The sequence below is a fragment of the Mastigoproctus giganteus genome, chromosome 2, assembly GCF_048544385.1.
Source record: "Mastigoproctus giganteus isolate SK-2022 chromosome 2, ASM4854438v1, whole genome shotgun sequence".
NCBI classification, from domain to species: Eukaryota; Metazoa; Arthropoda; class Arachnida; order Uropygi; family Thelyphonidae; genus Mastigoproctus; species Mastigoproctus giganteus.
The window spans coordinates 134,001,127-134,026,436 of NC_143576.1; the positions used below are offsets into that span (position 1 = coordinate 134,001,127).

General features: G+C 39.2%; 1 protein-coding gene across 1 annotated transcript in view; it reads left to right on the plus strand.

Annotated features, from left to right (window-relative positions):
- Window positions 1-25,310, plus strand: part of LOC150089578 (DNA (cytosine-5)-methyltransferase PliMCI-like) — a 596,839-nt gene that overhangs the window by 313,520 nt on the left and 258,009 nt on the right. The window contains exon 18 of the mRNA XM_090368675.1: window positions 327-432. Within this exon, the coding sequence (XP_090224801.1) occupies window positions 327-432 (106 nt within the window). The remainder of the gene's footprint in view (window positions 1-326; window positions 433-25,310) is intronic.

Genomic DNA, 25,310 nt, shown 5'->3' on the forward strand with positions numbered 1-25,310 from the left:
CCTGTTGAATGCTTTCGTGAACTAGTGGACTCAATGCTTTGTCGTGTGACTGCCCTTACCGGGCGAAAGGTGGACCTACCAGTTACTAGGTAGGTATCACATGATTTCTGTCCACTGTCCAGAAATAAACCACTTTCTTTCCTATATACAGGAGTGTTAAATAGAAAATGTTTGAAAATTTAAAGAAAGTTAATGTTTAATGATATTAATGGTTATAATTAAAAGTTATTTCAGATAGTTCATGAAACATTGCTGCTTTTGAAGTCTATTCTTTTTGACTTCTTTAGAATTCACTTTTATCTAAATTTTGGAATGAAATTTTTCAGTCGTGGATCTGACACAGTCTTAGGAGAAACCTCTGATCCCTTGGAACTTTTTGCAGTGTATGAGTGTGGAGATTCACCATTGGCATCTGTCAAAAGTAAATGTATGGTAATAAACATTATTTCTACTAGTTTTACTTTGGTCAAATGTTTTCATAGACAGCATAAGCATGTCTGAGAAGTTCTCATTCACATGAAAATTATATTCTGTAGAATAGCCCATTATTTAAGAATTTAACTACTAAATAATAGATAATTATGATTTAAACCTTCAAATTTTTCACAAAGTATTTCAAGATTATTAATGGTTTGAAAAGAGTCACTATTACTCTTTTCATATTTATTTCTGGAAAAGTCTGAGGGAGTTATTTAGTAGAAGCATATCGAGAATCTAATGCTAGAGTTATTGAAATAAAGTTTAGGAATATAATATAGTTTGTAAAACTAGATAAGTATTTTTATTTCTTTCTTTTTATCTTTTATTACCTTCAAGAATATTCCAGAAATTCAGAAATAAATTTTTTTGTATAATTCTGCTATATAAGCATTCTCTGTCGATGTCCTGTTTGTATAATGGTGTTTCTTTATATTTTGTAGATAATGTTACTCTCTAAAAACATTTTGTAATTTTTATTTTGCTTATCTGAGTCTTTTTTGTAATGTATTATAATTTTAAAAAATTGCAAGTATACAGTAGACCAATGGTTTTCAACTGGGGTGCTGCAACAACATTCCAGGGATGCCACGTAACTTGGGTTTAAGTTTTTTTTTTATTTTTTTTTATGAGAACCCCAAACAAGAGAGGTATTAGAACCTATAGTACTTAGTACCGCGCTTGGGTTGGAGGTTGAGAAGACGAAAGAAGATATTTGTTGACATTGGACTTGAACTTCTGTAGATTGTAATTTTCAGGAAATACGTATGAAGGGAGGTTGTTCCAGAAAACGGCAGTTGAATGAATAAATGAGGAAGATGAAAAGTTGGTTCTGTGGGTTTGAAGTTGGACAGTAAATGGATGTTGGCTGGTGGCGACACGTGTTCAGACTGTTTTGAAAGAGAGAGCGGGAATTATAGAAGCCAATTCAGAACAGTGCCCATGAAAGTATCTGTAGAAGAGGCATGCAGCAGAAACAGTACATCTATGAGAAAGCAAGTGGAGAGACTCTGTTAGAGATGAATCATTAATTAACCTAACTGCCCTCTTCTGAATGGAATCAAGAAGCCTGAGAGAGGTTTTTGGGGCACCACACCAGATGTGGGAACAATATTCCATGGCAGGGCGGATTTGCGATTTATACAGAGTGAGCAGCTGTTTGGAAGAAAAGTAACGCCGAGAGCGAAAGAGAAAACCAAGTTTTTTAGATGCAGAGGAAGCAATATTTGTAATGTGCTTGTGCCAAGAGAGATTAGAAGTCAGGGTAATCCCCAAAAGAGATATATCATTTCGCCTAGAAATCGGAGCGTCACTAAAGATAAGCGTAGGAGCAGAAGAATCCTTTTTGCGAGATATAAGACAAGACTGAGTTTAGAAGGGTTGAAATCAACTAAGTTGTCTTTGCCCTACTGGAGAATTACCTGAAGATCGGCATTTAAGGAATTGGCAGCAGAGTTTCGAGAAGTTGAAGCTGATTGAGCAGGACAAGGTTTCTCAAAATGGAAAGTTGAATGCAATGTGCTATCATCGACAAAACTATGGATAGGATTTCCAGTCAATGGAAGAAGGTCATTGATATACAAGAGGAAAAGAGTGGGGGAAAGAACTGAACCTTGGGGGACACCGTCATTAGTGGAGAAGTTAGAAGACAGAGAGCCATCTACCATCACCCTCAGTGAGCGATCAGAGAGAAAACTGGATAACCAATTACTAAAAACAGTTGGCAAACCATAAAGCTGGAAGCTTGTTTAGAAGACCTTTATGCCAAACACGATCAAAAGCCTTTGAGATGTCCAGAGCAACTACTTGTGTTTCACCGAACCTTTCCATTGAATTAGTCCATAAATGGGTAACATAAGCCAGAATATCACCAGTGGATCGACACTGACGGAATCCATACTGGCGATCGTTGATCAGATGGAAGGTTTCTAGGTAGTTTAAGAGTTGGCGGTTAATTGATTTCTCCATTACTTTAGAAAGAGTAGAAGTAATTGCAATGGGACGATAATTGGATGGGAGTTAATTGGATGAGATAACTTGGGTTTAAGTTACTTAAACTTATTATTATTTTTTAATTTATATATTTATTTCATTATAAAAAGGTGTACAGTATCTTTTTAATTTTGTGGTGATTTATAATTGATGTTTACTTAAGACTTCCATATAAAGAAAATTATATACTGTATATATATAATTTGTATTATGAAATGTACTTTTTATAATTATATTATTATAATAAATATCATATAATATATACTTCACATACACTAACCCCGAACAATGTACATACAATATCTTTCAGCTCAACAAAAACTGGCACAAAAATGGAATAAAACATGGTAAAATTAGACAAGAAAATAATGAAGATAATAAATATAAGCCACAAAACCTCAACGATTTTGAAAAACTCATCACAGAATGGGACACAGATCCTATCAACGTTAAGCAAAATTCTCCAAAAACTCAATTATCAGAACAAACACCTCAAGCATACTCTAGGAGATATTTTTAAATTCAGAATCGGCATTGATTACACAGACAGAACAAAAAAAGAATACTGTATAATTAAATTCCTTAACCGGTCATTCGACCATGTCAACATCAGTGATATTATTAATAATACCAAGAATTTCCTACCTATCAAAAACATTAACATAAAAGTTAGAAATAGTTACATATAACCGATAGGCATAACCATTTGTAACTACAAAAACATTATATAACAATATGAACGACACAGACCAACCTTGCCACTGCCAAGATAATAAATATAAAAATTACATAGATCCACATTACAGCCATATTATCACAGGCGACCTTAGCATTATAGAGGCTTACACACTAAAAGAGATCATGGAAAAGGGAACCAAATTCAGGCCCAACACCCCAACCAATTTAAAAAACACACGCAAATCTACTTTAATCTAACTTAATCTAACTTTAATCCAGCTTAATCTAACTTTAATCTAACTTAAATCTACTACACGGATCTACTTTAATTCGCCTTCAAAACTGCATTACAAATGTAACACACCTATAGAGGCATTTCAAATCTGGATAAACAATACCACAGAAAGTATCATGAATAGATTCCAAGAAACCATAACACTACAAAATTGCATTAAACAATATAATTTAAAAAACATTAGCTACAAGGCGAAAGAACTACAAAACAAATTCGTCATAACAAACAGAGATAAGGCCAACAACAACTTTAGTGTAATTTTCAAAATGTTTTACCTAGACACCCTTAAAGAGGAAATCAACCACAGTGAAACATACAAAATTATGAACTCTACACCAAACAGCATTAGCAAGAAAATCGTAGCCATGCACAAAAAACTCAAACTGAAAATAGATAATATAAGACGCCCATTCATTTACTGGATCCCCAAATTTCATAAAGCACCCACTGGAAAAAGGTTCATCACATTAGGCAAAAACAGTTACATAAAACCTTCCAGCAACCTAATGGAAGAAAAACTTAATATTATAGCTAACAAAATCATTAACACCAGAATCATTTCCAACAACAAAAAATATCTAGAATACATCAAAAACAAAAATAAATAATATCAGAAGCATCTACACCTATGACTTCAAAAACCTCTTCACCAGCATTTCACATGAAAATCTAATTAAAGTCCTCTTATACTACTACCAAAACCATCAAAAAAATTTGAAATGCAATAAACAATACTGGCACGACCTCATCAATCTCAATGTTTGTTTGTTTGTTTGTTTGTTTGGTTGGTTTTATTGGCGCATTAGCTACTAAGGCTATAATGCGCCAAACTAAAGTCATATATAAAAAATGCAATGTTCACTGACCTAATTACTTAGGCCAGCATGTCAGTATATAAAGTAACAAAGGTATAAAATGTAGAAAAGATAAATCAATAAAGAAATAACATAACATGTAAATATTAAATATAAGTAAAAAGCCTTATTGATTTAAAATAACTAAAAATAGCAGACACATGGTCATTGTTGGATAACATCTGACTGAGTGTATACGGCTCAGTCAGATGATTAAAAACGCTAGAACGGATATTGCTAAAATCTGGACAGTCGATTAAAAGGTGTCTAATCGATAAAATTGTGCCACAAGACTCACACATAGGAGGGTCATCAGCCCTCAGCAGAAAGGAATGTGTCAAATGACTATGTCCTATGCGGGTCCGGGCAAGAACAACTTCCTCCTTACGATTCCTGCGCAGACTAGACTGCCACGGTTCAATAACAGGCTTTATACAATATAATTTATTCGCAGTCTGTCTATTCCACGAATCCTGCCATTGGGAATGTACCTTTTGATGTACTATTTGCCTGTAGTCTGTATAGGGGACTAACAGGCAGCGGTTATTATTGGGAATTGCTGATTTGGCTGCGGCGTCAGCCAAATCATTTCCCCTAATCCCAATGTGGCTGGGAATCCAGCAGAAGCGGATGTCATATTCGCGTTCATGGAGAACGTGAATCTTCTGCTGAATGCTAGACAGGACTGGATGAGGATTATACCTCACAGATATTAAAGCCTGTAACATGCTAAGAGAGTCGGTATATAAAATGAACCGTTGGTATTGGCATTTACTAATGTGTTCCAAGGCTAACTCTACAGCGTGCAGCTCTGCAGTAAATATGCTGCAATCAGAGGGAATCTGCTCTGATATAGTGCTGTCTGTGAAGACAGCAGCAGATCCCACATATGATTCTGACTTCGAACCGTCTGTGTAGACTGGCGCGAAGTCGGAATATTCAGTTCGGTGTGCTGAATGAAGCTGCAGGTAGACACATGATGGCGTGTCCGACTTTCCCCAGTTTCTAAGCGACAAGTCGCATGCCGGGACACGAGCATGCCAGGGTGGAAAGGGTTGCTTTGATATTTGGGCAACCTTGTCTACCTTGATATTAAGTTCTTTGAGTAGCTCTTGGAAACGAATACCAAAAGGACGATTGGCAGTCTTACGAGTATTGTATAAATGTTCCCATCGTGGCTCAAAAACGAATGGCCACGTAGGATGGTCTGGCAGGGATTTCAGTTTTAAAGCATACTTTAAAGACAACTGCTTACGTCGAAGCGATAACGGTGGTTCGTTTGCTTCGACGTATAAGCTCTGGACAGGAGATGTGCGATATGCTCCAGTAGCAATACGTAGGGCCTGATGATGGACGGGGTCCAGCCATCGCAGGACACTGTCTCTGGCTGAGGAATATACCTGGGACCCATAATCTAATTTGGATCGCACAAGTGCACGGTAAAGCCGTAGAAGGGTGCATCGGTCTGCACCCCAAGATAAGGAGGAGAGCGAGCGGAGCATATTAAGGGCTCTTGTGCACTTTGTGCGGAATTGACGAATGTGATCCAAAAAGGTCAATTTTTTATCGAATATGAGTCCCAAGAATTTTGTGTTCGCTGCTACTGGAATAGCATTTTGTCCGAGCCTTAATTCAGGTTCAGGATGAAGATTACGCTTGCGACAAAAGTGTACGCAAACGGTCTTCTCCGGCGAGAACCTGAAGCCATTAGCAAGTGCCCAGGAACTTAGACTATCAATGGCTTTCTGCAGTTGTCGTTCAATAACCCTCATGTTGCACGACTGGCAAAAAATGCTAAAGTCGTCAACATAGAGGGCACTGTTTACAGTTGGAGGAAGTTGTTTTGTGATGGAATTTATTTTTATGGCAAAAAGCGTGACACTTAATACTGACCCTTGTGGTACTCCCTCCTCTTGGCTAAAGGAGCGAGAGAGTGAGGATCCCACACGAACTTGGAACAATCGATTGGCTAAAAAGTTTTGAATAAAAAAGGGCAGGTGCCCTCTTATGCCTAGGCTATATAAATCTTTTAAAATGCCAAATCTCCAAGTTGTGTCATACGCTTTCTCCATGTCAAAGAACACCGACACCAAGTGTTCGCGTTTTAGGAAAGCATCCCGGATGGGTGCTTCCAATCTAATAAGGTGGTCCAAAGTGGACCGGTTCCTTCGGAAGCCGCACTGGATGTTGGAGAGAAGGTCATTTGATTCTAAATACCATATTAAACGAGAATTGACCATTCTCTCCAGGATTTTGCACAGACAGCTAGTCAGAGCAATAGGACGATAGTTGGTGGTGACTTTTGGATCCTTTCCTGGCTTAGGAAAGGCAAGAACGATTGCCTTTCGCCAGGAGTCCGGAAACTGCCCTTCAGTAAAGATTCTGTTATACAGACGGAGCAGACAATCCATAGATTTTGGTGAAAGATGTTTAATCATTTCATAATGGATGCCATCTGGTCCAACAGCACTTGCTTTGGAAAGAGCGAGGGCTCTTTTCAGTTCCTCTATAGTGAATGCCCCGTTGTAGGGATAGAGGCCCTTGGTCTTAAAATTAAGTGCTTGTTTTTCCATTTTATCTTTCAGGACCAGGAACTCTGGGGAGTAGAAGGATGTTGCGGAGATGTTAGAGAATGTTTCCCCAAGAGCGTTGGCTATTGCAGTTGGATCTGCAATAGCGCATCCATTATAATCTAGGATTGAAGAAGGGTGGGATGTATATTTCCCCTTCATTTTCCGGATTTTATCCCAGACTACCTTAGAGTTGGTAGACTGGTTAATAGATGATGTAAAACGGATCCACGATTCCTTTTGACTCTGACGACGGATGTAGCGTGCTTTGGCTCGTGCATGTTTGAAGGCTATAAGGTTGTTCGTGGTAGGATATCGGCGAAATATCCCCCACGCTTTGTTTTGAGCCTTTTTTGCTGCTGTGCATTGTGAATTCCACCAAGGTTTAAGAAATGGTGGAAACCGGGCTGATTTTTTTGGGACAGCATTAGCAGCTGCTTGGACAGTGATTTCTGTGATGTACTTTACTGCGTCATTGATAGGCTCTTGACTGACTGTACTAAGATCAAAATTTTCCTGATGTTGGAAGGCAGTCCAGTCAGCCTGATCAATCTTCCACCGTGGTAACCTGAAAGGAAGACATGGTCTCCCACTGTGTAGCAGGGTTATCACGGGGAAGTGATCGCTACCGTATGGATTCTCCTCCACTTCCCAAGTGAGTGAAGGGAGTAGAGAAGGGGAGCAGATAGAGAGATCAATGGCAGAAAAAGTACGGGTAGGCATGTGGAAGAAGGTGTTTGTTCCAGTATTTAGAAGGGAAAGGTCATTGTCATTGAGCATACGCTCTATGACTCGTCCCCTTCCGTTGATGTTAGCACTACCCCACAGGGTGTTATGTCCGTTAAAATCCCCGAGAATTAAGAAAGGGGGAGGCAGCTGCGTTAGAAGATCATCAAGGTCTGCCTGGGTGATGTCAGTTCCAGGCGGCAAATAGATAGAGCAGACGGTTAATAAAAATCCCACCGTAAGGCGAATTGCGACGGCTTCTATGCTAGTTGTAATTGGCAAGGGCTGCACTGGGGTCTGGTTACCCACAAGGATAGCCACTCCCCCATGTACAGAACCCTCCGCAATTCTATCCTTACGAAAAATTGTGGTGTTATGCATTGTGGGATCGTCATTTGCCTTTAGGTATGTCTCCTGCAAGCAAAAGCAAACTGGCTCGTGCTTTTGCAGGAGGGCCTTGATGTCATCAATGTTTCGCCGGAATCCACGACAATTCCATTGTAGGAATTTAGCCATGGTGCCGTTTTGTATTGGTATTAGAGTATTGTTACTTATTCACTGAGAATAAGTAACAATAGTCTTCTCTATTAGTGAATCGTTACTTATTCAAGGTAGTGCAATACCATGGCAACTCGTTGTGAAGGAAGAGCACAATATGAAATACAGAGCAAATAATGCCTCCCACACATTACCATCGTAGTTTCTTAAGAGTTATCTATGGTGTATTTATACCAATATTATATAGATATTAAACTCTTAAAGTATTATGCCTTTTGCATTTAGTTATTTTTAAATAATAAGCTCTATAGTCTACCATTTTATTCTCAGGTACCTCCTTTCTGCAATCAAGATCATTTACATGGTTATAAAACATTCTTCCCTGGCCTGCCCTTCTACATACGAGGGTGTCTCAATAAAGAATCGTCCTCACCTACTTCCACATATCGCAGAGTCATGATAAATTGTTTGTAGCATCATACGTATCTCTGTTCTAAAGGTGTAAAAATTCATCCCTGTGTCTTAATTTGTTTTTCTCATACAGAGCTGAACGAGTGATGAAGTATCATCATGGACAGAGTTGAAGCCAGAGCTGTGATCCGGCATCTGTTCTTGAAGGGGAAATCTTCTAAATAAATCCATGAGGAGATGACTGCTGTATATAAGGATAAAGTCCTATTCTTTGGCCTTGGGAAGCACTAGCATAGACAGTTTAGGTGTGGTCGGACCTCAATAGAATCTGAGCCCATTCCAGATCATCCCCATTCAGCCATTGCTGATAGCACCATCAGAAAAGTGGAGTTGTTAATCATGGAAGAGCGCCGGATATCCATGCATGAATTGTCCCAGGAGGTGAGATTAGTTTGGGCTCTGTTGAAACAGTCCTTCATGAGCAACTCCATTTACGGAACTCGAGTGCAAGATGGATTCCCCGATTATTGACTGTTTTCCAGAAGGCTGATCAACAATAGAAATCACGAGTTGTTAGCCCTGTGTCAAAATAATGAGGAAGACTTTTTGTCCTGTCTAATCACTCAAGATGAAAATTCGATACACCATTTAGACCCTGAAAGTAAAAAAGCAATTCATAGAATGGCGACATTGTGCTGCCCCCCCCCCCCCCCCCCCCCCAAGAAGGCAAGAATCCAAGCATCAGCAGGAAAGGTCTTGGTGACAGTGTTTTGGGATGAGAAAGGTGTAATAATGACTGATTACCTGCCGAAAGGTAGAACAATTACAGGTGCCTATTATGCCAACTTACTCACAAAATTACGGGAGAAAATCAAAACATCTAGGCATGACATGCTGTCCAAAGATGTGACAATGCTTCAGGACAATGCCCCAGTTCACACTTCTGAAATTGCAAAACACAAGCGGCCACTTGTGAATTTTAAATACTGCCCCATCCAGCCTGCTCACCTCATCTTGCACCATCGGATTTCTTCTTCTTGTTTTCTTCCCTCAAATCATTTCTTTTGGGGACCCACTTCCCTGATGATGAGACACTCATTTCTGCAATATAGTCATGGTTCAAAGACCATCGTCACCACTTCTACAAAAACGGTATCTGTAGTCTCATCCATTGATGGGAAAAAATTATAAATCTGCAAGGTGGCTATGTAGAGGACTAAAACCTGTGCCAAGAATCAACAGGCTAGTAACTCTGCAGCTAGGTCAAGGTGATTATTTATTGACCTACCCTCGTACTTCCTTATCAAATCTTCCTTCATTATCTGCTGTACTCTCTGAATATATGAAAATAGGGTTGTTAATGACAGTAATGGCAGTGTGCTACTGCATTAGGATCTAGAAAATTTGGGCAAATAGGCTAAGAAGTGTCAACTGAAGTTTAAAATTGACAAATGCAAAGTACTGCTTAGGGTGGTAGAATATGAAAAAGACCTGGGAGTAATTGTGCAGTCAGATATGAAGTTTTATGAGCAATGGAGACATGCTGCCAGAGCAGGTCATTGGGTATTGTCAATGTTATACACGGATTTTGCTAGTAGGGAAAAGGAGGTGATTATCCCTTTGTATAAGGCAATGGTCAGGCCACGTCTTGAGTACTGCGTACAGGTCTGGAGGCCTCATTTTAGGAAGGATGTAGAATTGCTTGAGTGTGTACAGAGAAGGGCAACAAGATTGGTGAGGGAAACGAGGGGGGGGGGTTCTCTTACCAAGAAAAGCTTAAGTTCTGCAAATTGCAGTGGCTGGAGACTAGGCACCTGAGATGTGATCTTATTGAGGTATATAAGGCCTTGAGGTGATTGAGCACGCTGAATTCTGATGAGATTCTTCCATTTGATCACATTACAAATGGGGGACATAAATTCAAATTGAGGAAAGATAGTTACAGAATAGATGTGCCTAAATTTGCCTTTAGCCAGTGGGTAGTTGACTGCGGGAAAAACTTCACCTCTCATTGTGGAAGTTGATAGCTTAAATAAATTCAAGGAGAAACTGGACAAACTTTTAGAGGGAATGGATGCGTGAAATGGTTTTTTATTGACTGAGGCTATATCAGCTTGTTTTCTTGCAGCACATGCTTCAACTACTACATGAACATGTTAAAAAATTATTCTATAAAGGGACATTATCTATAATACTGATAATAGCTGCCAGTAACCTTACCATTTTTATTTTATTATTTTATTTTTATTTAAAAAATTTTTTTTTTCTCCTTTATCGGGTTTTTCCCACCATATTGAATATTGGTACCAAGTGAATGGAGCGATTGGTTGTGCCGACAATTGTTATTATTACTGTTGGGTGAGGAACTCACTAACTGTCTTAGTATTAGTATTAGTTTAGGCATACGATGCAAGAAAGCAAGCTTGCGCAGCTCAGCCAAAAAAAAAACCACCTCCCATTAACCATCCAGCATCTCTAGCTCAGCCTTAAATTTATTTAAGCTATCAACTTCCACAACAAGAGATGAAATTGTGTTCCAGCAATCAACTACCCGCTGGATAAAGGCAAATTTCCGCACATCTGTTCTACAACTGTATTTCTTCAATTTGAATCTATGCCCCCCCTCATGTTCTTAATATGAGCAAGAGGAAGAATCCTACCAGCATTGAGCTTGCTCAACCCGTTCAAGACCTTATACACCTCAATCAGATCACCTCGCATTTGCCTAGTCTCCAGGTGCGGCAATTTGCAGAACTTAAGCCTTTCTTGGTAAGAGCTCCCTTTTGTTCCCATCACCAGTCTTGTTGGTGATGGGAACAAAGTAATTCTAGCAATTCTACATACTTCCCAAAATTAGGCCTCTAGACCTCTACACAGTACTCAAGGTATGGCCTGACCATTGCCTCGTACAACACGATAAATACCTCCTTGTCCTTGCCTTTGTGAATTGGGGATACATTTGCACACGTCCAGTCCATGGGGACCTCCCCTGAAAGGAAGTTCTCATAATTAGGTCTATAGGTTTGGTTACTTCCCTTATTACCTCCTTTAATATAACTGGAAAATCTCATCCACCCCATTTGCCTTCCAATATTTACCTTCAACAATTTCTCCTCCACTTTGCTCTCAGTTATTACAAAATTATTTAGCTCCCTGTTGGAGATCGATAAACTTCTGCAATTTCCCGTCTTGAATAACTCCTCGTGTGAATATATATTCAAAATATTCATTCGGTTTATCAACTAACTGAGCATTATCATCAATAGTCAAACCATCTATGTTTAGACCAATCTGATTCATCCCTTTCCTTCTAGATTTTTACATAAGTAAAGAACACTATGCTGTTTTTCTTTGCATCCTTCATGAAAGATTTCTAGTAATCTGCCTTCGCCTGCCTAACCTTCTTTTTGACTTGGTTACAGAATAACTTATATCTGCCCTAGGCTCTTGTGTCACCTGATAATTTATATGCCTCCCATGATTTTTCTTCTCTGCCACTAGGCTTTAATTCATCTGACATCCATTTAGGCTTAAACCTAGAACACTATTTCTTAGTTGGTAGAAAAGCCTAGTACCCTCCAAGATTTAGTCCCTGAAGCTTCCCATTTAGAATTCACCTTTGGTAACATCATCAGTTGATCCCACTGCGTATAATTTAAAATCTCGAAGACCACTGTAGTCACCTTTACGAAAACAAAACCCTTCCCTTTACCCTTTATGGTAGTTACATCTTTATGTAAATCCCACATCAATACACTGTGAATCACTGTCATCCAGTGGTTCCTTTATCTGCAAATTCTTAATGCATGAATAATCACTGCTGAAAATCAGATCAAGAGTATTACTCCCTCTGGTTGCCTTTCGAACATGTTGCTGTAGAAAACAATAAATCCACAAAAGTCTTGCTAGTGTGTGAGTGACCAAGGTACAAGTTGCAGTCAATATCTGGAAAGTTAAAATCCCCCATTATAAGACATTCTGATTTATTGGCCCACTCTGTATTTGCACAATTGCTCATTATACTCATCAGATTCATTAGGCCTATGACACTCACGTACTTTCATTTTCCCTTTCTCAGTGCTTTTGTCACACCATGCTGACTCAATGTTGCATTGTCCAATAATGTCAGTTGGATGCACTTCCTTCGATTTAATGTTTCTTAACTAATAGAATAACCCCCCCTCCCTTCCTGCCCTGTCTATCCTTCCTGTACACCAGGAGTGGCCAACAAATCGATTGTGCCTTTAATTCCGGTTTAGGAACTAGAATACTTTTTGAAACGATAAAAGAAAAAGGTTGTTTGATTTGCAATGCTTCCATGGCTGTACCCAAAATAGGAAATTTAGAAAGGCACTTCAACACACTAAATGCTGAATACCAATCGGATTTTCCGCTTAATGGTGACCTTAGAAAAAATATATTAAAAGAACTTAAATCCAGATTATTAGAACAACAAATTTCTTCATGACACCTAATTTAGAATCTAAACTGTAGCATCATTTAAAGTGAGTCATCTTCTTGCAAAAAAATGCAAACCATTTTCTGGTGGTCAAATTCACCAAAGACGCATTTGTCGAAATCACAGATTCTCTTTTTGAAAATTTTAAGAACAAAATTGAAATTAAAAGTTCTTTTCAAGATTTGCAATTATCTCGAATTACTGTTAGTTAGTTAGTTATTTGGTTTTTAGGAGCATTAGCAACTAAGGCCATATTGCTCCGGGATATGCGGTGGTCATTCCCTGACCTTTCCACATCCTCCGTATTTGGTGGCGACGGGCTCGAACCCCGGTCTAATCAAGAAGCCTGTGCTATGCACTGCTGCTCCTTCCCACCTGGCTACGGAGGCGCCTCGAATTACTGTGATGCGACGCATTGAAAAAAATGAGTAAAAATGTGAGTGGACAATTGCGTGCTCATACTGCAAATTGTATGTCCTTTTCTGGATGAATCTAGAGATGTCAGTTATACAGCTCAATTGGTCGTTTTTATTTGTATGGATTTCGATGATTCTGCCATGAGAGAACTGCTGGGTATGATTTCGTTAAAAGAAAGAGCTAGAGGTCTTTTTATATTTAATGCATTCAAAAATTTTATTGAAAACATTAAATTACCAGTATTTAAGCTCGTATCAATAATATCCATTTATTGGAGTTAAAGGAGTGAAAGCAATGATGGGACATCTTTTGGCACAATGCCATTAATCCTAATGGAGTCATCGCATGGTGCCAAAAGGACGGTGAATTCCCAGATTTTTTGAGTTGCCACGGTATCATCCAACAACAAGTGGTAGCCAGCAAAAGATTAAATACTAAAAGTGTTATGGACACAGATTTCAAAATTGAGAATTCCACCAGAGGACAATCTCTTCAAAGGAGACTTTAAAATGCAACGCGATGAAAATGAATCAGATGTGATGATATTATTACACATAGATGTGAGGTTACTGAGTCGGAGTAATTTCTATAGACAATTCAAAATTTGCTGAATGAAATTAAAAAAATTGTTCATCAAAGGGGAGATGATTATCAGGAGCTACAAGATACGGAGTGGTTGTGTGATCTGGCTTTTTTGGCAGATTTTACCAGTAAGTTAAGTGACCTGAATTTGGAATTACCATGAAAAAATGAAAATGTGGGTGACACAATTAGTAGTATTTCTGCATATAAATATAAATTTTTGGCAATGGCTAAGGATCCCAAAGGAAAAAAATTGTGTAATTTTTCAAATATGTAAGATTAATTGCAAAAATATCCTGTTTTTGAATTTAATAGTGAGAAATATGTTTCTGAAATTGGGAAAGTTGTGGATGATTTTGAAACCAGATTCAGTGATTTTTTTAATTTCAGTGATTCTAAGTTGTATCTAATGCAGACTTAGATACGAATCAAATCGCAGAAAAATCGCTGAGATTTTTCACATCAAGAAAATATTGCTTGAAAATGAAATTATTACATTGTGAAACAATCTTGGTAAAAGCCAGATCACTGTTTGCCGAGAAAAGTACCCAAATGTAAAAAAAATGCAGCGAACTTTTAAATTCCTGTTTTGGTTCCACATATCCATGTGAATCAGCCTTTTTTTTTTATTTGAAACAAACAAAGACGAAGAATCGCTCTTCCCTTATGGACTTGCACACAGAAGAACCTTTACGGTCGTTATATCAACAATTTTGAAAGCTTGGAAGATGACTCGAAGACACAAACATCATATAAATTAAAAATTTAAATACGTATGAATTTAAAATAAGAATTCTGAATTGTATTTAAGTTTAAAATTTATAAACAACATTTTTCAATATGTGTTGATTAATTTTTTTAAGTACGTGCAATGAAATTCTCGAGATGGTAGATTGTGGCACATTTTGAAGAAAAAAAGTAGATCGCATCACAAATTAAGTTGGCTATCCCTGCTGTACACATTGTACTCCCCAAATTTCACACAGATATAAACAGTGCAATTCTGCAATGCTTATATCTGTGTCACCACATCTCTGATATCCCAACAATATCTTCCATTGATGTCTTGCCTAGCACTTCAAGCTCATCAAATTTATTAACTATACTCCTAGCATTGGTGTACATGCAAGTATTCATGCACCTGTTCCTCCTCTTAGTTACCTTAACAAAACCCATGTATTTACTTGTTCCACTATGACTGCCAGCAGTCCTGGAAATCCCCAGCACCTTGCTTTCCAGGCTGCTGCTCATTCTAATAGAAGCAGTGCAAGAATCACAATGACCTCTTCCTGCGGCCACTGTTAATCTTTTAGTCTGTGTTCCCAAGCTAACAGTTTTCTGACTCACCCGACACTGCCACTATAGCATCAGCAAATATTCTTGCAGCCTTTCTATATTAATGTAACCTATACCTGTAGAAGAAGCAGTCTCCCCTGTTAACAAGCACAGACCATGCTGAATCTTACAAGTGGTCAGGATCATAGCTAGCTGCAGTTCCATGTAAGTGTTCTCTAGGAGGCCTATTGCTCCTAGCTTCTTAAGGAGGCTATTTGGCACCATGCCAGTTGTTGACACAGTGATGGTCACTAATTGTTCCATATGCCACATTTTTGACTTCCTGTCTTAGGGCTGAGTAATTCCTGGTTTTTTCTTGTCTGTTTTTTGCAGGTTGCTAATGTTTGGAACCGCTTAGTAATCAGGTAGGTAGCCATTTCCTTCTTGTTGATGAGGGTTATGACTGGTCTGTTATTATGGCATAGTCCAATTATTATCTGTGACTAGCGGTCTCTAGTATGGCCTGAGGCTCGTATTTGTGATACTGTAAACTTTCTTTGATCAGCTTGTATTTTTATGCTAGCTTCTGATGTGTTATCCTGATGACTTGGTCATGTCTCTGAGTGTACTCCATGTCTGTGATCACCCTGCATCCTGAGGCAATATGCTGGATTGTTTCTGACGCAAGGTGGCATCGATGATATGTGTCTTCTGTTACTCCGTGGTTTCTTGGGGATATATTTCCTTTTAGTAATGTAGATTATGTTATCTTGGATGGCAAGCATAACTCCTTCAGTCTTTGGGAAGAGCTTTTCTTTCATTAGCAAAGTGTTGGAAGTCATCTTTTCTACGTAGTCTAGATAGATATCAATGTAATGTCTTCTTCGCCCATCTTGTCTTTGTTTCTTTTTTCTGTGTGAGTGTCATCTCCTTGTTTGAGGTTGGGTGTTGTGTGCAGTTTGTCTATGTTTCTTATGGCTTGGTAGATTGGCTGTGTGTTTTCCTGGATAGAATCGCACAGGTCTGTCAATTTGCACCCTCCTCCTTTACGGGCTCTGGCCAGTCTCTTGATTGCCGACATTGGATTGTGTTGGTGGCTCTTGATTATCATTATCCTTATCAATCTTTTAATCTCTGTGTTGGACCAATGTACGATCCCGAAGGAATATGTTTGTACTGGGACTGTGTAAGTGTTTATTGCTCTGAACACATTCCCACCATTCAGCTTTGATTTACCAAGCTTCTCAGTAAGGCAGGCCTTCATCTCCTTATGCTTTAACTGGTGGGCCTACATCATCCACAGATATTGGTCACTCCTTCTGTCATGATTTCAGCTGGTAGTTTTGTCCGACCAGATGTCCTTGATGTAACCTGAGTCTTGCATTTGTTTAGCCAAATTGCATCTTGATGTCAGTGCCGGATTCACTGTTGGAGTTGATTATTGGTTGCAGCCAAGTTTGATGTTATCCATGTACAGTCAGATGAGTGAGGGTGTACATGTTCTTCCTCCCTTGTTTTAGGGTTTATCCATACTTACTGTTATTGAGCATGGTGGATAGTTAGTTGAGTACTAGACAGAACCATAGTGGGCTCAGGACATCTCCCTGGAAGATTCCTCTTCTGATGGTTATCAGTCTGGTCGTGATCTTCTCGACCTTGATGTTGGCCTTCAATTTTGCCATGATTGCTCCTAGGAAGTGTGTCAGTGTTGAGTTGAATTTGTAGATCTTCAGTGGCACTATCAGCCAACTATTGGGGGGGGGGGGCATGGAGTTGAAGGCCTTCCTATAGTCGAAGTAGGCTATGTACAGGTTGCACTGCTTCTTGTAGACTTAATCCATAACTGCAGTGTGAATGGTCAATCACTCCTTGCATCCCTAGTTCTTATGCTTACATCTCTTTTGCTGTTTGCCCATGATGCTCTGGCTTTCGAAGTGGTCTGAAATCTTATTAGTTATGCACCTGGTCAGGATCTCGTATATTGTTGGGAGATAGGTGATTGCTCTGTACTTTGCTGGGTTTGCAAAGTACAGGGTTTGTGGTGTCTTTGTCCATAAAGCCTCAGGTAGGTGATTCCTTAAGTCAGAGGCCCTGGGATTGTCTGAGGGTGCATTATTATCTGGGTGAACTGCTCAACTGTGCATGCGTGCGTGTGTACGCATAGCTGAACCTATTGTACCGTTAGTTGTGGATGTTATGTATTAATGCAGTTTGCAACTTGTGGGATTTCCTGTTCGACTGTTGTATTATTCCTCCCAAATATCCCATTCTGTCATCTCTTGTAGATTCATGGTTTTCTTCTTTTGCAGATTTATACAGGGGACATTGCCATTATGGCTAACTTTGCTGCTCCACAGCTTACCCCAGATCTTCTTGAGTGCCTTCTAGTTGGAGCATGTTTTGCCTTCTTTCTGTTGTCTGATTTTCCTTAGAAAGCTCTCCGAATTTCATAAAATTTTCTGTTGTCTTTTTTCCCTCTGGGCATTCACCCTGTAATAACGAAGTCTCATGCTATGTGCAGGAGTTTCTGTTTGAATGAAGGTGTTAAGGTTTCTTTGATCCTCTGGTTATAGTTCTTGTTTGTATCCTATGGATGTTGTCTTTCTTGAGGATGGCCTTCTCACTTTTCTGATCAGCTTCTTCTCTTACCCAGTTGGTACTAGATCAGATATTCTTCACTCTTATCTTTTCCTCTTTCTTCTGCTGTAGCCTTCTTTCCAAGGCTGGTGGTTCCCTGTCTCTGTCTCTGTGTTTTATGTTAAGTTGTTCTCTGGTTTCCCTTCTATTAATCTTGGTGGTTGCTAGACGGGCAGAGTAATTGGCTGTGTAGATTGTGTTTAGTGATAAATCATTGTTGAGATAATCGATGTTATTCGCCTATTGAGATGGTCTGCAATTTGCTTCAGCATTCTGTTTGAATCTCTGCTTTGGTACAGTGTGAGTCATTGTAGGAGCCATTCCCTTGAATTCTGCTATTGCTTTTTTCCAGTCTTCTTCTTTTCTGGATATTGGTGATGCTACAAGCGGATCATCTGTGAATTGACCTGGGTTAAATTTCATCATCACTTCGCTATGTATCGTTCTTTTATTATTGTTATTTCTTTCATTACTATGCCACTGTCACTATAATCCTGTAATCGTTTTATGTAATTCAAGTTTATACATGTTAACCCCCTCGCAATTTTCGCTGTGACGGGCTATTGTGCTGGACTACACTACAATAAAGGGGTTTTTTTTAATTTTTTTTATATAAAATCGTTACGTAATTACTCTTGAACTGATATCTGATCAAGATTACGCACAATTCGAAACAAAGAGACATTTTCGAATTTTGAAAATCATGAATTTTTTTATTTTATTTTTTTTTATTTTGTAGATTAGAGATAATTTTTTTTTTTTGTCCGGAAGTTCAAATCCTTAGTAACCGAAACTGTCTGTGAGCCGTACAGATTATAAATAAGGTATTTTGCTTTCACAAAAGTTTAAGTTAAAAAATTCTAAAAAGTTAAAATGCATGAACTAATCTTACCCTGTTTGACTTTAACCTAGAATAGGTCCACTTTTTTTTAACTCTTGGACTCTCAGGGTGGGTAAACCAACGTTAATTCCAGCACTTAAAGTAGTTTTCGTTTTCCTTGGTATGCAGTAAACTTGGTCCATCGTCACGTGTCCAGAGATCGATAGTTTTCTGCAGACCTCTGAACCAAATGGCCAATTACACAATGCAAACAAGTTAACCCTACTCCACGCTAAGATAAATTCACTTCACTACAGTGATCAGATTTATGCGGCATAACTACAAGTAAATGATGGGCTTGTCATTGATGGCTGGAACCGTGAACATGTTAATAATGTTTCTCTGAGTGGGACAAAATCTTCGAGCATCTTCTCTCCTGCATGCAGCTTCAGGGACCATGGCAACATGCAGGGCCTCTCCTCTAACCTTCAGTTGGCTTTAAACCTGGATGCTCCACTATGGTCATCTCTTCAAGTCGTCCGAGAGTAACTCTAAGATACACCATGGACCTTCTTATCGACTTCAAAGGAGCCTTCAAGTCAATATGGCGGCCCAGCATGGTGAATTGCTTCAAAGATGCGAATTGTTCTGCCGAACTTTACAACTGGTTTCAGGAGTACTTTAAGTGTCATAAAATCATGGTGAAGACCAGACACCATCATCTCACACAAGGCATTAAACATGGACTCTTGCCAAGGACCTATCCTAGCTCCCCACCAAGCAAAACATCATTCTCGACTAGTAGTTGCACAAGAAATTTTCTTCGATCCACCAAATTGCCTTCGCAGACAATCTACTCATTATTGCGGAGAGAAACTAGAGCGGCGAAACTGGAAACAGGGAAAACGATATATTGCAGCAAGAATGCTAATGTACAATTTTTATTTGTGCATTAGCAAAGGCACATGATGCAAGAAAGCAAGCTTATATAGCATGAGCCAAAAAGAAAAAACAAAAAAACACACACCTTTCTCATTTCACCCATCCACTTGCTCCAAATGAATCTGCTTAAGCTATCAACTTTTACGACGACAGATGGAAGTTTGTTCCAGCAATCAACCACCCGCTGGCTAAAGGCAAATTTGCGCACATCTATTTTACCTCTGTCTTTCCTCAATTTGAATTTATGCTCTCTCATATGATTATTCTGAGCAACAGGAAGAATCCAATCGGCATTGAGCATGCTCAAACCATTCAAAGCTTTATACACCTCTATCAGATCACCTTGCCGGTGCCTAGTCTCCAGACACTGTAATTTGCAAAACTTAAGCCTTTCTTCGTAAGAGCAACCCTTTGTTCCATTCACTAATCTTGTTGCCCTTCTCTGTACTCGTTCCAGCAGCTCTACATCCTTCTTGAAATGAGGCCTCCAGACCTGTATACAGTAGTCAAGGTGTAGCCTGACCATTGCCTTATACAAGGGAATAGCCTAAGAACACGAAGCTAGGAGTGGCCCTGAAAGAAAGGCTCAATTGGAGAAGAGACCATCACTAAGTTGTGATCTGTGGTGCCCAGAGGACCAGTCACCTCGACTGTGTACATTGAAGGGATGTTTGTGAGAAAAAGGTCAAGCGTGTTGGCTGTGTGGTTAGGATTGTCTGGCATGCTGATATTTAAATGAACAATCTGGGTGAGGTCATTAGTTATTGCAGAAGTCACAGAATCTCGAGTAATTGGAACCATGTGACTAGAAAATTGAAGCCAGCTGGGATTGTGAATATTAAAATTACCAATGAAAATTACTTCACTGTTAGGAATGTTAGATTGGAGAAAGTTTATTTTCCAAGAGCCCAAAGTGATTAGTGGTGTTGGAAGGACAATAGAGGCAATAGATGAAATTGACAGAATGTGGTAGAGAGAATTTAAGCCAGAGAATAACAAAAAGAGGCGATTCCAAATTATTACATCTCTGACAGGGAATATTAGAACAGACATATGCACCAGTATCACCTTTGAAGCGAAAGGAATCATGCAGAGAATAATTCGAACTACTGAGATGAGCAGTGGCCGAATCAACCATTTATTGAGATTTTTTCAGAAAAAGTGCACTGGGTTTGACATACTGTAAGTCGAAATGGACATCATCGAGATTAGAACTGATACTATGGATATTTGTGAAATGAACGAGGAAGTGTTTGGGAGGTTTAGTTCTTTTAGCAGTGTCTGAATGCTGTCTGAATTATTACTGAAGCCTTGTCTAGATGATTCTGCGATGCTTCTTTAACTGGTGACTCCATTCTTTTCAAGGGAACAGAAGAATTTAAACTAACAAGACTGTAATTTCTTAGGTTTTTTTTTTTTTTTTTTTTTTTTTCGGCTGATGCTACATAAGCTCATATGCTTGCTTTCTTGATCACATGCCACAATTACTACTACTACTACTACTATTGTACTTTTTAACTAAATACATATAATGACTTAGATTTTACAAATGTAACATAATTAATTAATACATAACTTGATACGGAAGTTATATAAACAAAACTCGTAAATAATACTCGATACTGAAAAATATATATAGATATATAGTGTTATAACTGTTTGGGATACAAGTTTAGGTTTATAATTTTGAACTGAAATTGAAATTTTATTGAAATCAAATCAAAATCATGACTCAGACCAGAGCAGCAAAGCAAAAGGCTAAAGCTAATGGGAGTGCTGTGGCTCAGGGGAGAACTCTGAATCACAGCCTTTTAAAATGCACTGCTTGCTTGATGTTTGTGGAGCAATCGAGTATGGGACATGATATTGCCATGGGGGATGTCTTTGTGTGTGTGCGTGCGATGTAAGGAAATCATGCAACAACTCAGTGTTGTTATGCGCCTATATGAGAGTTTGAAGGACAGGGTGGATGCCCTCGAAGGATCTAAATTGAGGGCCCATCGAGCTCTCAGCTGTTCCCATCAACGCCAGAGCTTGCACTTGATCATCACGCAATACAGCTGCAACCCCCAATGCAGAATGCACTGGTGCCACAGGAACTATTAGTTGTTGGTGACTCTATTGTCAGGGAAACGGGGAAAATGGTACGTAAAAAGGATACGTGGAACAGGACCAGGATATGTCTGCCAGGGACAAAGGTTGATGACGTTGTAGAGCGGATATCATCTTTTAAGGGCACAAAAGGTGATATTGTTGTGCACGTTGGCACTAATGACATTAAGAGTAGGAGACCGGCGGAATTACTTAACAAGTACAGGTCACTGATGAAAAAAAGCTGTGAATTAGGGTTGAATTTGCAAGTGTCTGCAATTCTGCCCAGACACAATAGGAGGGAGTATATGATGAGAGCCTTGTCGATCAGTTCGGCCCTGGAAAGATTGTGCAAGGCTCAAGGGGTAGAATTTTTTTCAGCCTGTTCTTTATTTCTCCTTGTTAACAGGAGAGACTGCTTCTACAGGGATGGGATACACTTAAATAGAAAGGGTGCAAGAATATTTGCTGATGCTATTGAGGCAGTGTTTAGGTGGGTCGGAAAACTGCTAGCTTGGAGTGGGGGGGGCAAGCACTAATAGATTAACAGTAGCCACTGCAGAGTTGAAAGTGATTCTTGCACTGCTTCTATTGGAATGAGCAGCAGCCTGGAAAAAAAAAGGCAGTGTTTTTCAGATACTGCTGGGAGTCATTGCAGTACAAATAAACACATGGGTTGTGTTAGGGTAGCTAAGAATAGGAACAGGTGCATGTATACTTGTGTGTACACCAATGCTAGGAGTTTGGTAAATAAATTTGATGAATTGAAGGTATTGCTCAAAACATCAAAGGCAGATATTGTTGGGATATCAGAGATATGGTGTCACACAGATATAAAGAATGCAGAACTGGAATTTGGTGAGTACATTGTCTACAGAAAGGATAGACAGGATAGGAAGGGAAGAGGGGTTATGCTATTAGTTAAGAAACACATAAAATCCAAGGAAGTGAAGCCAGTCAACATCGCTGGACAGTGTAGTGTCGAGTCAGTTTGGTGTGACATAAGCATTGAGAGATCAAAATTGATAGTAGGAGTGTGCTATAGGCCTAATGACTCTGTCGAGTGTAATAAGAAACTGTACAGGGAAATAGAGTGGGCCAGTAAATCTGAGAGTCTTATAATGGGAATTTTAATTTCCCAGATATTGACTGGAATTTGTGGGTAGGTCAGTCACATGCTGGCAAGGCTTTTGTGGATTTATTGGATGATTGTTTTCTACATCAGCATGTATGGGAGGCAACTAGAAGGAGTAATACTCTTGATTTGATTATCAGTAGTGATTCTTCATGCATTAAGAATCTGCAGATAAAGGAACCACTAGGTGGCAATGATCACAGTGTGCTGAAGTGGGATTTACTCAAAGAGGTAACAACTATCAGGGGTAAATGGAAGCGTTTTTGCTTTCGTGAAGGCGACTACAATGGTCTGAGACAATATTTTAATTCTATACAGAGATACCAACTGATGATGTTACCAACAGCAAATTCAAAATGGGAAGCATTCAAAGAATTTATCTTGGTAGTACTAGGCTTTACATAATTATCCATAATTATGAGAGCTTCTTTGGACTCTGGGGAGGTACCCATACACTGGAGATATGCAAATATGACCCCAATTCACAAAGGGGGATCAAAGGCTGACACAAATAATTATAGACCTGTGAGTTTAACTTCTGTTCCAGGAAGATTAATGGAGGGACTAAGAAATATTGTTCAAGGTTTAGGAGGCGCCTCCTTAGCCAGGTGGGAAGGAGCAGCAGTGCGTAGCACACGTTTCTTGATTAGATCCGGGTTCGAGCCTGTCACCACCAAATACGGAGGATGCGGAAAGGTCAGGGAATGACTACCGCATATCCCTGAGCAATATGGCCTTAGTTGCTAATGCTCCTAAAAACAAAATAACAAACAAACATCAAGCTTTAGGTCTAAATGGTTATTAGATGAACTAATGAGACATATGCCAGAGAAGAAATATGCATGGTATACATATAAATTAATAGGTGACATGGAAGCATATGATAGATATAAGCTGGTCTGTAACCAAGTCACAAAGGAAATTAGGCAGGCAAAGGCAGATTATGAGAAATTCTTGGCAAAGTATGCAAAGAAAAACAGAAAATAATTCTTTACCTATGTAAACTCTAGAAGGAAAGGCAAGAATCAGATTGGGTCACTGGATATTGATAGTTCAACTGTTGATGATCCTGCTCAGGTGGCTAACAAACTAAACGAGTGCTTTGCCTCTACATTCACACATGAGGGATTATTCAGGGAGGGGAATGCCAGAGGTGAGTTAAACTCTGGCAGTGAGCTAGATGATTTTGTAATAACTGAGAGGAAAGTGGAGGAGAAATTGTTGAGGATAAAAATAAAAAAGTCACCCGGGATGGATGGGATCTATCCACTTATATTAAAGGAGGCAGCAAAGGAAGTAAGCAAACCCTTAGCCATAATTATGAGAGCATCCTTGGACTCAGGGGAGGTTCCCACGGACTAGAGATGTGCAAATGTGACCCCAATTCACAAATGGCTGACAAATAATTATAGACCTGTGAGTTTAACTTCTGTTCCAGGAAAATTAATGGAGGCACTGGTTAAAGCAGCACTGCAGGATCATCTAGACGAGACTTCAGTTATAGCTCGGACACAGCATGGTTTTGTTAAGGGAAAGTCTTGCCTGACCGATTTGATTGGATACTATGATGCAGTCATTAAAGAACTGAATGCAGGGAATAACTATGATATTATATATTTGGATCTTAGAAAGGCTTTTGATACTGTTGCACTTGGAAGACTGCTGCACAAATTGGAGCAGTGTGGCATTGGAGGAAATTGTTGCTATGGATAAAGGGATGGTTGAGGGGAGAAGACAGTGTGGTAATCAATGGACACTGTTCATCGTGGACTAATGTTATTAGTGGAGTCCGTCAGGATTCAATGTTGGGTCCATTGTTGTTTTCTGTATTTATAAATGATATTGATGATGGTATATCAAGCTTAATGTCCAAGTTTGCAATTAGATACAAAGTTTGGCAGGGTCGTTAAGGACACCATTGACAGTATGCTGCTGCAAGAGGATCTGAAAAGGTTGAGCAGATGGGCTGAGAGGTGGCAAATAATGTTTAACCTTGATAGATGCAAAGTACTACATATGGGAAAGAGTAACCCCAGAGTAATGTATCAACTCTGTGGTACTACACTGACAGTGGTAGAGAATGAAAAGGACCTGGGGTAATTGTGCAGGCAGATATGAGGTTTTCGGAGCAATGCAGACGGGCTGCAAGAGTAGCTCATGGTGTCTTGTTAATGACATGCAGGAATTTTTCTAGCAGGTATAAGGGGGTGATTATTCCCTTGTATAAGGCAATGGTCAGGCTACACCTTATATACTGTATACAGTTGTTGTGAAAGTTGATAGCCTAAATAAATTTAAGGCTCAGCTGGACAGGTATGTCGAATGAATGGAGGAGTGAAACGGGACTTTTTTTTTTTTTTTTATTTGGCTGATGTCGCATAAGCTTCGCATCATATGCCTCTACTAATGCTATTACTACTTGTTTTACCCTTTGTGAATTGAAGATACATT